Below are 13,769 nucleotides of genomic sequence, written 5' to 3'. Positions count from 1 at the left end.
CAAAATATAGAACATTTCTTCTTATAATATCCAATAGCATTCAAAAAATATTTTTCTTTAATAAGGAATGCCTTCTTAAGGGATGTAATTCTCATTCTTATTATCCTGAGTTACATTGACTATAAGAAGAATGAATTTGGAATTTAACGTATGATATACTAGTTGTAATATGGTATCATTTGACTTAGTGAATTAAATAATAAGATGTATCAAAACATACTCAAAATGCCAAAATACTTCAAAACAGGAAAAAAATACATTAAAAAATACCTGAGTGCTTTTCTAATAAACTGATGAGAATGTAACTTTACATATAACAATTCAGAGGACATTAAAGATGTAATCAGGCACGTAGGAAAAGGCATTTTTAAATAAGATTTTCTAACAGTTAAAACAAAATGAGCTGAAATTGGGGTTCAGTTATCTACTAAAATTTATATATCAGAATAAAGACTATTAATGAACATTGTATTATAGTGTTTTAGAATTAGTATTATTAGCAAAGGACATCACTGCCTTTGAAACATACAACCCATACAACACATAACCAACAAGAATTCTAAGACAAATACATGCCTCAAAAATTATGTCTCTTAGAGAAGATCAAAAAAAGTTAGAAAAAACATTTCAGTGTGCAATGTTTTCAAACCAAACTTCTCCATATCTTGCTGTTATCACCTTTCCTTGATCATCTGTATAAGTATTTATTATCATCCATAGTCCTGTAGCCCTTGAAGATGGAAAGCTACTGAGTGAAGTCTCAGAAGTGGGTATCATATATGTTTGTGTAGAAATGGCATCTGTACTTTGAGAGTTGGGAGGTAAACAGGTAATTCTTATTTTATCACCACAAAGAAGCTTGATGGAGTAGGTCTGAAAATAATAATCACCATAATTAGCACACAGTTTCCTTAGGCCTGAAAGAGAGCTTTTTAAATTAGTTTTGAATCTATTTGCATTTTCATAGTCATATTACATAGCTCAAATCATTACCTTGTTTTGTTCGAAAATAAAATATCTACAGTTAATTTTACCTATATTTTAAAATCCAATCCTTCAAATTTTGGATACTCTCAGTTGAGTGCTCAAATTTATTCTTAATTCATTCAATTTTAAATCAGAATACAGCTTTATATTTCCTTTGGAGATAATTTTTCCACTGAAGAATTTGTACTGTACAGTAGTTACTATGGATCTAAAAGCTCCGTTACAAATTATAAACTTTTCTGCTCTAAACGTCATTTAGTTTGAAGCTAATATAAATTGCAGTATCTACAACAGATAATTTGAAAACATTTTCTTATGATGTTTGAATTACTTTAATTTGTATTGGCTTACAGGGCAATGTGTTCCTTATATGTTTTAGTTTGTTGTAAATAGCCTGTTTTTGCCATATACTGATGAAATAATCTCCACATAAAGAAACTTTTCTTAGCTCATAAGAAAGAGCATTGTGATGCATGCAAAAGTAAGTACAAATGTATTGGGATAATCTTTTAAGTGCAGAGTTAAAAATTAATTGTAGTTTGAAGCATTTTGAACTTTCAAATAGAAAATATAATTCAAATATTTAAAAATACTAATACATGCCTATTCCCTAACACTAAGGACATTTAATAGGTATCCCACTTCACTGTTCTAGTATGTGTTCAATATTGTATCTAATTTACACAAAATGTAAATTTTACTTTAGAGATTTTTTTATTTCACAGGTATAAATTCTGTATTTATAAAAGTCAGAGGATTCTTGATATTATATAACTGCTTCAAAAAATCTAGTATATAGAAAATAGTAAAAAGTGAAGCTAGAAGTGATAGAAGAAACAGCAGGAAAAACTATGTATCATGTATGCATTATAAGGACCAAGCAATTTGTCCTTTGCTCTGCAAGTAGAAAGACTTGGACAGACCACAGATTAATGAAAACGCCTACAAAACCATGTTAGAGACCAGAATGCCAATATGCTATCTTACAGTAAAAACAAAGCTATTATATGGCTCATAATATTTGCATGGTGATAGTAGCATTTTTCCACTGAATCACAATCATAATCCATTATTAACTACCTTGAGAAATCACCACCACAGGGGCAAGAGTTCCTTAAAGGCTCAATGATCAACAAGTTCCCTCAACACAAGAATCAGGGGTTTCCTGGATATACATCCAAAATGTAAAACCAGGGGATCTAAGTGCTTAATGACATCAGGTTAAGACACTGATATAAAAATGACCTTGAAAAGGACAAAATAGAAATAGACTTATAGACACAGAGAAGAGACTGGTGGCTACTCGGGAGGGGTTGGGGAGTGGGCAGGTGAAATAGGTAAAGGGGATCAAGAGACACACAATTCAAATTATAAATTAGTCAGGGGGATGAAAGTGCAGCATAGGGAATACAGCCAATAATATCATAATATCTTCATATGTTAACAGATAGTAACTATACTTATGGAGGTGGGTATTTCATAATGTAGATAATTGTCAAATCACTGTGCTGTACACCTGAAATATAACATTGTATATACTTCAATTAAAAAAAAAAGAATGACCTCGAATACTTGATGTTCACTGACTAAAGCTATCTACCTGTAGACAACTTTATACTGGTATACTGGTGCTACCAACATTTGCCTATATGTTTTTGATATGTTCTCTGATATTGTCAACTATTACATCTTCGGTAATGTTAATACATTCACTCTTCCAGGTGACACTTCTGCTCAGGAGTCAGGACGCCACACTTTCTCCTTCCTACACTGCCTGCCTAGGCTTTCATCTGGCATGTTCTCAGAGTTTAACTCTCAAAGGTGAATTTATTTTCCCAAATTCAAGCTTGGTAGGAAACATCTTGTTATGTTCCAAAGTACTAGCAACTCAAATTTTAAGACCTTTCTTTTTATTATTAAATGTTCTTCCAAGTAGATTTTAATTGTTTGAACAATTTTCCTCTTTCTCTGTATACACACATATACATATACACACATGCACACACAAAATATATATTTACATATACACACATATGTATATATACACATATATAGGGATATATTGGATATGAATATATATTTGTATAGTGTGGGTGTATATGTATACATACACACATATTACATATATAAATATAATAAATTGACAATTTATCCTAGAGAAACTTCTATATTTTCCTTAGTTAAATCCAAGACTGCTTAACAAAGCTTACTACATGCACATCAAGCCTATTTCTTCTTCCTTTTGGAGAACATGTCTTATTCGCTCTTGTTTATGACCTACTCTAACCAATGCAATGTGAATCATCATACAGTGTGTCATTTTCAGATTGATCGATAAGAATCTGCTATGTGTGAACATCCAGCCTTCCCCAGGTGGTAACCCCTGAAACACATGTTAAAGATAGGGGAGCCTCAAGAAGGAAGCAGCCCAGGTCCCTAAATTTCTATTTGAAGGAGAATATCTGAAATCGTATCTGAATCACCTGGACTTCATGTAAATGAAAAATAAATTTACATTATATTAATCTAGTGAAATTTGGTAGATTACTGTTACAGCAGTTGTATATCAATGTTTGCCTCACCTGGTCTTTCTGGTAAAATTCTCTGTTAGCTACAACACCTCACAAATGGCTGGACATTTCTTTTCCCGTAACTGTTTAATTACATTGAAGAATATAAGCATTTTAAATATTTAGCAAGTTAGCCCTTATTTAGCATATTTCTTTCTTAACTTCCTGGCAACTATAGTTTACTTACTTTGCCAATGTATCTCTTATTCACTCATCATTCATTCATCTGTCAAGTATGTACTGAGTGCCTACCATGAGTAGCATAATGACTTACCAATACTGAAACTTAATATGTGACAGGATGATGACAGTCACTTCAACGAAATTTCATAAATAAAAATTTTTTCTTTCTAAATTTATATTTGAGAAAAACAATACAGATAGGATCTTTTTTAATCACAGCTTTGTGAGAATATCCACTTATCCATGGACATTGAATAGCCCTCTGTCTTTGTTCAACAAATATTTATTGATCAGTTTCTAAGTGTCAGTGATTGTTTTTAAGTGCTGGCAATGGATGGTCAACAAGGGCATGGACAGAAACAATATCATGTGGGATAATTTCTTTGTTATCGAATTTGGAATTAATTATGGGTGATGGTAAGAGGTTGGAATTTTTAATATTTAGAGTAAGAAAATTATATGGTTTGATTTATATTATGAAAGTATTATGTTAATGCTATGTAGTAATAGACTCTTAAGGGAGTTTGGAGTAGGGGTAAAAAATGAAGCTAGGGTATCAGTTGGAAGCTAGCAGTAGTCTAGGCAAGAGATAAAAAAGAGATTGGCCTGGAGTAAAAATTGTGGATTACTTCCAAGATAATTTGATATGTGCTGAAAGACTAGATGTTTGGGTTGAGAAAATAAGAAGTTTAATGAATGATTCCTAGGTTTTTGTTCCTATCAATGGGGTGAGTCAAGGTGCTACTTACTAATTTGAAGATGATTGGAGAAGACCAGCTAGGGATTGGAAGTAACTCAATATTTCTCTTTAAATACTTTAAATTTGAGAACCTTATTAGCTATCCAGATACAGATGTAGAGTAGGAAGCTGGGAATATGAGTCTCTGCTGAGGCAGAATTATCCTTAAATCATTTCGGCTAAGTAAGAAAGTATGAATTAAAGGAAACCAGTGTTACCCTACAGTCTTCTCTGTAATTACCTGATCATAAGGCTAGAAAATAGAAGACCCGTGATTCACGTGTAGGCAAAGAAGCTCCAGAGCCCACATTCGCAAACACTTTACGATATTTTTGTCTCCTGTTACATCTTCAACATTTCCTATGAACTCTAACAGCCTGTTTAACACCACTATCAATTGAATCTAATGATCACCAACAAAATGTGTTAATATCTGTGCAAAACAGTGTCTACTACTGAAATGAGTTTATAAGTCAGGAGACTATTATTTTTCACTCCATTGACAGTAAATTTGAATATGTAATGTTGAATTTCATCTTTATTTTCTAGTTGAAATGATGAGTATGTACTATAGCAAAAGAAAAAAAAGCCCCACTAGTTACAGTTTCACAATATCAATCTAATTCTGTGGTTTAATCTGCTTTCCTCAGAACTGGTGGTTTGAATATACTCCTTAAAGTTCACTAAAATAATTGACAGGTTGATTTTTTTCTAACACTGTCAAAATATACACGATTGCTATATTTCATAGTTTATATAGCAAACTGTATATGCAATGTGATAAGATGTAGAGATCAGTACAAATTAAAACATGGAACCCCTTGTTGAACAATGCTTAAATGTCAAACCAGTGACAACAGAACATTAGACCAAGTATGTGTGTGTGGCAGGGGTGTGAAAAGGTGTCTTCTAACGGCAGGGTCTTGTGCAACTCAGAGGTCATATACCCATGAGGTCTGTCTGCTTTCATACACTGATATCACCAGGCCATGTAAGACTAGCCTTACCCACTCCTACTTGACGCTCTCTGAAAATTTGTTCAGGCTGATGTTTGCTTTCTTAAAATGAGACATCTTTTTGATAATAAGATGAAACAGTTCAGAAAACTGGTATTCTAAATTCATGGCAGGGTATTCCTTGTATAATAATAAAGGAACCAGGCAGATCGGTTTATAAGTATAAGCTTAGTTACACCATCAATTATAGTCCTAAGAAGCAATAAATGCTTCCCAGGTTCATGGACAGTGAAACTTTCAATTTATGTTAATTGGAACTATTAAGGGTCTTTAGGAAAGGTTCACTAAACAAGTTCTCCTCAAATAATATCTACTTCCTGGAAAATTTTTGCATCATTTACATAATTTTTAATTTTATAACTATTGCATAACAAATTTATTACATACCACTAAGGTCAAAAGTTACAAATCACTGCTAGTCACAAGACCAGTAACCAACAGTTTACATCTAGTTAGTATACTTACCCCACAATTTGTTAGTTAGGTAACAGGGAAAAAAATACAAGTTGAAACTTTATTCCCACCCTGTCTGTGGTAGGCAGACTTGTACATTCTAATAAGGCTCTCAGATTTCCTGCCCACCTCAACCGTCTGTTCTCCTACCCTCCCACCCACCTGTGTAGAAGCCCTGTGTAATACCTGATGGACTTAGCCCCATGGTTAGGTCAGGCAATGTTACATGGTATAGCTGACCTTAAGAAAGGGAGATTACGTAAAACCAGAGTTTTCTCTGGCTGGTCACAGAGGTAGAAGACAGAAAGTGGATATATGGGAAGGATTTCAGCCTGTTGCTGGTTTAAAGATAAAGGGAGTTGCAATGAATGCAATTCCAGCGGCCTCTGGGAATTGAGGGCCCTCCCAGCTACAACCAGCAGGGCAATGGGAAATTAAGACCTACAAACAACCAGTGCTAATAAGTAAACTGAATTCTGCCAATGACAGACAGAAATCAGCTTGGAAGTAGATTTTTTTCTCCCCATCTCCAGGGGAGCGTTTAGGCCAGCTGACATACCGATCTCAGCCTGAGAAGAGAAGCCTTTGAAGCCAGTCATGCTATGCCTGACTTCTGACCTACAGATGCATGAGCTAGTAAGTTGGTGGCGTTTTCAGCTGCTACATCCACAGCAATTTGTTACACAGCAATAGAAAAGTCATACACTGTCCCACCAAAATCAACATAGTAAACACGAAGAAGCTGGGTCCTTTCCAATTGTGGAGACAATGCTGATCATGCCTGGTGGTATATTAGGAATCTCATCACCTAGAGGCGGGATCTGTAATTTTTGTTTGAGTCTGTCCTGGAACTTTGTACCGAGATTCATTCCTGTCCATTCTGCTCCTCTGCTTGGCATCATGCTGGGGGAGACCTGACCCCTGGGTTTCCTTGCAGGGGCTCCCACCTAGGGGAGGCACAGGGTCCCGGTTGGGGGTGGGAGGGAAGGTGAAGCCAAGCCCTTCCTACTCCTCTCTCTGCACAGAGTGGGTGCCCAGGCTTCTTTCAGATGACCCATGCCCATGGATATAGCCTCCCCGTGGGGTTTCATTCTAATGCATTCAAGCCATTCTAATGCAGCTTTGACGTCTAATCTCCACTTGCCTTGGTGGTTGGATCTCAGCTCTTCCTTTACCCCTGTAACACACTTCCCCTTATTATACATACCAGAAACGGTGTGTTATCCTGGTTAAAACATTAATGATTCAGTGTTGCTGTCCTATGAAGGATACTTGGTGAATTTCTGTTTGTGGTTATCTAACTCAGTTGGGAGATGAAAGGTAAAGTATGTGGCAACCTAAAAGTGGGAATAATATTCTGGAGATTGATATCATTCACCCATAATAATAAAAAAGAGTGTACATTAATGATAAGAGGTTAGTTGTTAACAATATTTGGTATAGACTAATAATAAGATACTTTTGTGCTATGTAATTGGACTAGATAAATGTTTTTATTTCCAGTTTTCTAGAGTTTTCTGTATGAAATCAACATATAGAGTCCCTGCCAATAATTAGAATTGTTAACTGTATAGCAACTTGACTTACATGTCTTCACCAGCATACTAAACATATCTGTGGGTAGCAGACTGTTCCACTTCTGCTGAAGGACCATACATAGCTACAGAATTGGTGAGCAGCAAATATTTGTTGGAAAAAAGACTAAAAGATAACATTTATTCAAAAACACATTTCTATCTAGCTGTTTCCCCATTGCTTTACCCCCTTTCTAGACATAGATTTTGAAAGAGAGATCTGCTGAATCTCCCACACATTACATTTTTTCTTCAAGCCATTCTAATGCAGCTTTAACATCATCATGTGTCTAAAAATATTCTTGTGAATTTCCGGAAATAAAACGATGCTGGTAAATTCAAAGAAGAGTTTTTGGTCTTCATCTTATTCAAATTCTCAACAATATTTAACAGAATCAAACCACTATCTTCTGAAACATGTGTTTTCTCTCCTACCTCGTACCTCTCTCCCTATTCCTTCTCAGTCTCCTTTCCTGATGTCTTCTTCCTGGGTCTGTAATTTGGAATTTTTGAGGCTTTAGATTTAATTTTGATTTACTTTCTATATTTCCTCTAGAAATATTGTCATCTTTCAAAAGGCTATAAAGATATCTATAGACTGATGACTCCCCGAATAATACCTCTGCACCTCTCTTCATTATAGTCTTATATACCAACTACTTATTCAGCATCACTAGGGAATGGCTGTGTGGGTATCTTAAGTTTAAAATATACAATATTATAGTATTGAACTGCTGACTCAGCCTGTCCATTCTCTGAGGAAAAACGTTGTCATCACTGTTACTCAAGATATCTTTGGTTCCTTGTTCTCCCACCTGACACAGCTACTCAACACCATTCTTGCTAATTCTTCCAAAGCATGTTTGAAATCTAGTCTTTTGTCTAAGTTTGCTTTGCCACAACCATAGGTCCAGTCACCATTATCTCTTAAACGATCATTTTAATAGGCTATCTAATTTTTCACTTTTATTTCTAAGCTCTTTCCCAAACTTCTTCATAGAATAAGCATGATATTTTAAAGATCTGAATAGATCACAGCTCTTTCCTACCGAAAAACACTTTTAATATATTTCCATTACATTTGGATAGAATAAAAACTGTTTGCTGTTCTTTATGACTCCCTGCATATATGACTGCTGACTTCTGCAGCTGTGTCTTACTCTGCTCAACTCATATCGTCTGTTCTTTATTGTGCCTGTGGGACAAGGTCTTTCCCTCTCATGACCCTTGTGTATGTTCATGTCTCCAATAGCACATTCATACTCTCACTCTTTCCTTGGATCACCTCTTTAAATCCTTCAGGTTTTAACTTGAATGTTCCCTCCTTAGAGAAATCTTCTCTGCCATCTCTATTATTTTTCTTTCACTGTAGCTTTTTCCTTTTCTTCAGAATGCTAAGTACAGTTTGAATTATACTTTTATTTTTGCCTTCATTTATGTGCCTTCCCTGGTTATGCTACAAGCACTGTCAGGCAGAAGTGCATGCCTATTCCATTCTTTATTCAGCACCCTGTTGGTAGGCTGCAAGCTAATTAGTACTTAGTGAATGATTATATAAATAGTATTTACAGAATTGTCTCTATACATTAGGTAGTTGGTATGGCCAACTTCAAGTATTTCTACCCATAACTTGTTTAATTGATGTTTGAAACACAAACTGACCCTTCAGATGTCTTTACCTCTTCTTCTCAACTGTAGACAACACAAAGGAAAAGCGTGATTGCCCTAATTGTATTTTTTTATTATCTGTCATCTCTGGTCTCAGAAGAGACAATTCACATTATTTGGGGCCTTATTTCTCAGAGTAGACTTCATCATCCTTGTACACCAAGACTGGCATCCATTGAACTCTAGATTTGGTTTCTTTGTTTTTCTTGTAATAAAGACCAAGTATCAGTATTACTAACAAACTAAATCTCAGAGGTGTTAAATCCAATAGCATCCTCTACATTGTGGTTTCCAAATACTCCTTCATTGAAATGAAGTATGTTAAAGATTTCCCTGAGACCACGGTCTATGCATCAGAAGTCCTAGAGGCTGATACCTGATCAGAGCGGAGTGCATACACGTAAAACAAACAGGGACTCCTGACATATCTCAGAAATCAAATACCCTGTGCTAGTCTCTATTTCAGGAACAAGACACCAAACTTGCAGATACTCTAGGATCATCACGGTGAATACTCAGACCCCCAAGTTGTCATTTGGGAGCTGGCAAGTAGAAAGTTAAGACTTTGTTCCTTATCACCAAATACCCATACTATTTAGGTATCTTTCCCCAGTCATAGAATGTTCAACTATTCATAAGAATATGTATTTATTCTTGACTCATGCCTGATTTCCTAATTTCTACAATGGAAATAGTGTTTGATTCTTGCAGTTCTTATAGACCTTATTTGTTTACACCTATGGCACTTATTTCTTTCTAATGTTATATTTGTTTCTATATGTGTTTCTCTTTACTTGTTGAACTCCTTAAACCACATCTCAAATAATTATCTTAATATACATGTACATTAAGTGCTAAAAATATGTAATACTAGGTTTTCTTTTTTTTAGTAATATACCCTTCCATCCTTCCATATTCATTCCTAGTAGATTATCTTACCACCTTCCAAACTTCAACCTACACTGAGTCGCACTTGCCACACTTATTCAGGATTGCTCAATAGGAACTCTTTTTGGAGCTGATTAAATCAAGTTGGGCTCTGTCCCTTTATTTTGAGATCTATAGCATGTTGCATATATACCTCTACCAAAACACATTAGTTAAATATTATTTCTTGTCTCTCTCATTAGGCTGTTTTTCTAAACCGACTAAAACAGGCACATACTGATGATTCATCAAAACACTAATAATTTTACACTTTCTTTACCTTATATATATTATTTAAAACATTAAGGTAGGATCTTCATTTTAAAACATTAGACATGATGGCTTCTGAATACTACCAAGCTTATCTATTTTCTGTAACACACTATGAGGATACATGTTTTCTTTCTTCTTTAAACTGAAGTTGGTTAGGCTCACCATGCTTTGAAGCTTATCTTCATATTCTGGGAATAGGTACACACTCCTCTCCTTGCTTGGAAAATGCAAGTGGAAGTGGCATGAGAAGAGTTACACAAAGAAAGACAAAAACAAATCAAGCCCTATGGCACCACCTAACACCTAAAAGAAACCAAAGGCAGCAAAGAGAATATGCTGTGCTGGAAGCAGTGCCCCTGAGCTGCACGCAGAGGGACAAGCAGCAGATAGCATTCTTCCCTCTAGAGTGACTCTTTTCTTAGTAGCATTTATTTTTAATTAAGGGGAGAAAAAAAAAACTAAACCAGGTGCATTGAGTATGCATTAAAAAAAAGACTCCTAGGCCACAGGGGAAGCACTAAAATCTTGCTGTTTCTCAGTGGCAATGCCAGGAAGAGCAGGAAAACAGAGAGATTGGTTTTATTATCAAAGAAATGTGGTAGATGTGGGTTATCGTATTTCTCCTGCTGCCTCACCTGCATTTAATTATTTATAGAATAAACTGGCAGATGTAAAATGCACAGCTCCATTTGTTCTCCTGTAAAACCCATGTGAAATACGAAATTTTGGTGTAAAAATGTAAGACAATTTTTGTAGGAATTATTATATGAGTTAAATCCTTTTTAGGGTAGACTGTGTTTGCCGAGAGAAAGTTGAGCCTGCAGAGCAAGAACAGCCAGGACTACAGTTGCACACAGAGGAAAACTTTGTGACCTACTGTCTATGGGCATTGGATTTAGATTCACTGGACAAAGTAATTCTAACAATTACCAGCTATGGTAAGTGTCACAAACTTTTTGAATTTGTTTTCTCATCTGTGAAACAGGAATAATAATGATTCTTATGTCACAAATTTGTTTTAAACATTGTATGAGGTCATGTATCCAAAACAGCCTGGCAAATCACTTCACAACTGATAAGTAACTTTGATGGCAGCTGATGGTTCAAGTGATATTTTAAATCACTTTATTATTATAGATAAGGATTCGTTATATCTTTAACAGTATATGTCACTGCATCCAATAGCCTCTGCAATGCAAATTTATTATATGATTAATATTTATAGCCCCTTTCTTTTCTTGTTTATTTGATAAACAAAGATTTAATTAGATTCTGTTACGTGGTATCAGCCTGGAGAATAAAGGTAAAATAGAGAGCAGATGTGTATAGTTCCTGTTCTTGTGGAGCTAACTGGAGAGGAGAGAAGCAGAGAAGGGTGAGAGGAGCGGAGGAGAATGTGGTCACACAGTGAACACACAGCCACACAAATAATGAACTGATTATAGTCTTGGCAATGGCTAGGAAAACACATTTTAAAATGCCACCTCATTGCTTATGAATATTCAAAGTGGTACAGCACTTTGGAAGACAGCTTTGCAGGCTTTTTAGGTAACTAAACATACTTTTACCATACAATCCAGCAATTGCCCATTCCATGGTATTTACCCAAATGAACTGAAAACATGTGAATGCACTAAAACCTGCACATGGATGTTTACAGCTTTATTCATAGTTGTCAAAACTTGGAAGCAGCCAAGGTGTCCTTCAGGAGGTGAGTGGATAAACTGTGATGCATTATTCAGCACTAAAAATAAATGAGATATCAAGCCATAAAAAAGACGTGGAAAAACTTTAAATGTATATGACTATATGAAAGAAGCTAATCTGAAAGGCTACGTATTTACGTATTATAACATTCTACCTACATGACATTCTGGAAAAGGCAACGCTAAGGAGAAGTAAAAAAATGGGTGATAGCCAGGAGCTAGATGTAAAATGCATCTGATAAGTAATGAGTAGTAAGGGATGAGTAGGTAGAATACAAAGGAGTTTTAGAGCATTGAAAATACTCTGCATGCTACTATAATGGTGGATACAAGTCATTATTCATTTGTCAAAATCCACAGAGAACCACCGAGTGAACCCTAAATGTAAACTACGTTGTTCATTAGTTGTAGCAAATCTACCACTCTTGTATGGGATGTTGATACTCTGGGGAGCATATGGAATGGGTTTTGGAACCCAACCTATGCTTTTATTTTGAAAAGTACTACAATATCTTCTCCTCCTTCTCCTAGCTATATTACAAGGACATATTTACCTTAATAAATGAATAAAATGTATGTGTAGAGAGAAGAACATTAATCTATAAATGTTCCAGAATTAAAATTCGGTTCCTAACTCTGTAGTGGACTAACAATGTTTATCTTAGGTATGATTCAGCAGTCAACTTATCTACCTACACACTCACACCATAGATTTGGAAACTGAAACTCAGAGAAATTTCCACCTAATTGAGGTTTAAAATGTTAAGCCTCTGCTACTTTGAGGTAATACACACCACAAAGAATGTTCTAAGTTTCTACCAAATATGAACATTACTCCACTAGCCATGTTTAAACAAGAAACAGATACACAAAGGGGAGAGGTGTACAACCATTACCTACAGCATCTGAACAATTCTAGGGAGTGGATATAATTCTACTACACTTCAATTACCAGTAAAAGTCACTGTTCTAATACATTTAGATTGTGTTTAATAGCTGTGCCAATCTCTGTTTATATAAATTGTAAGACATTATTTTCAATATTCTATTTCTGAAAATAGTAAACTACATTTTCCCATGAAATTATACTTAATACAGAGAACTTCCTCTTTGTATTATAAAGATACATGTTTTTATTCAAATTTGCACATTTCCTCTTTCTCTAAAACCATTACATCCCTTGGGTTACAAAATATCAAGTTATTGTGTTACTTGGGATGCTTAGTACACACATCCCCATTGTTTATTGTGAAACTAGTCCTGAGAAGTAGATTGCCCTTTTCCTAATGGGTTTCTCTGAAAATGTTGTCTTTATCTGTACCTCATATGGGAATCCTGTCCAGAGGACTTGCTTAGTATTGCTAATGAGAGTGCTTAATATGCAATAGCCAGTTAGAAAAATGGTTCAGTCTGCTGACTTCCTTTTTATTCCCTAAACATTTGTCTTCTCTGCTCAGGTGAAAGCTCTCTTTGAGTGAGAAAGTCAAACTAATGAATTTTTACATTATTTTAAGGATCTAGTATACTAATGTGCATACAATATTTGCTCAAAATATGTTAACTGAATAAATAACCCTGCCTTCGAAGAATCATTATTGCTATTTGTGAGCATGTGGGTGCATTAAAGTGTTTGCATATGGACTTGTCTTCCTTTCCCTAATTTGAATGTGTGA

The 13,769-nt window shown here is 35.1% G+C and overlaps 1 protein-coding gene across 1 annotated transcript in view; it reads right to left on the bottom strand.

Moving 5' to 3' along the window:
* The window catches only part of EYS (eyes shut homolog), a 1,533,253-nt gene that overhangs the window by 699,852 nt on the left and 819,632 nt on the right, over window positions 1-13,769 (bottom strand). Inside the window, 1 exon segment of the mRNA XM_073224289.1 lies at window positions 680-873. Within this exon segment, the coding sequence (XP_073080390.1) occupies window positions 680-873 (194 nt within the window).

The sequence above is a fragment of the Manis javanica genome, chromosome 16 (genome assembly GCF_040802235.1).
Source record: "Manis javanica isolate MJ-LG chromosome 16, MJ_LKY, whole genome shotgun sequence".
Lineage (NCBI taxonomy): Eukaryota > Metazoa > Chordata > Mammalia > Pholidota > Manidae > Manis > Manis javanica.
Note: the sequence above shows the minus strand (reverse complement) of the source record. Positions and strands in the feature narration are given on the sequence as shown.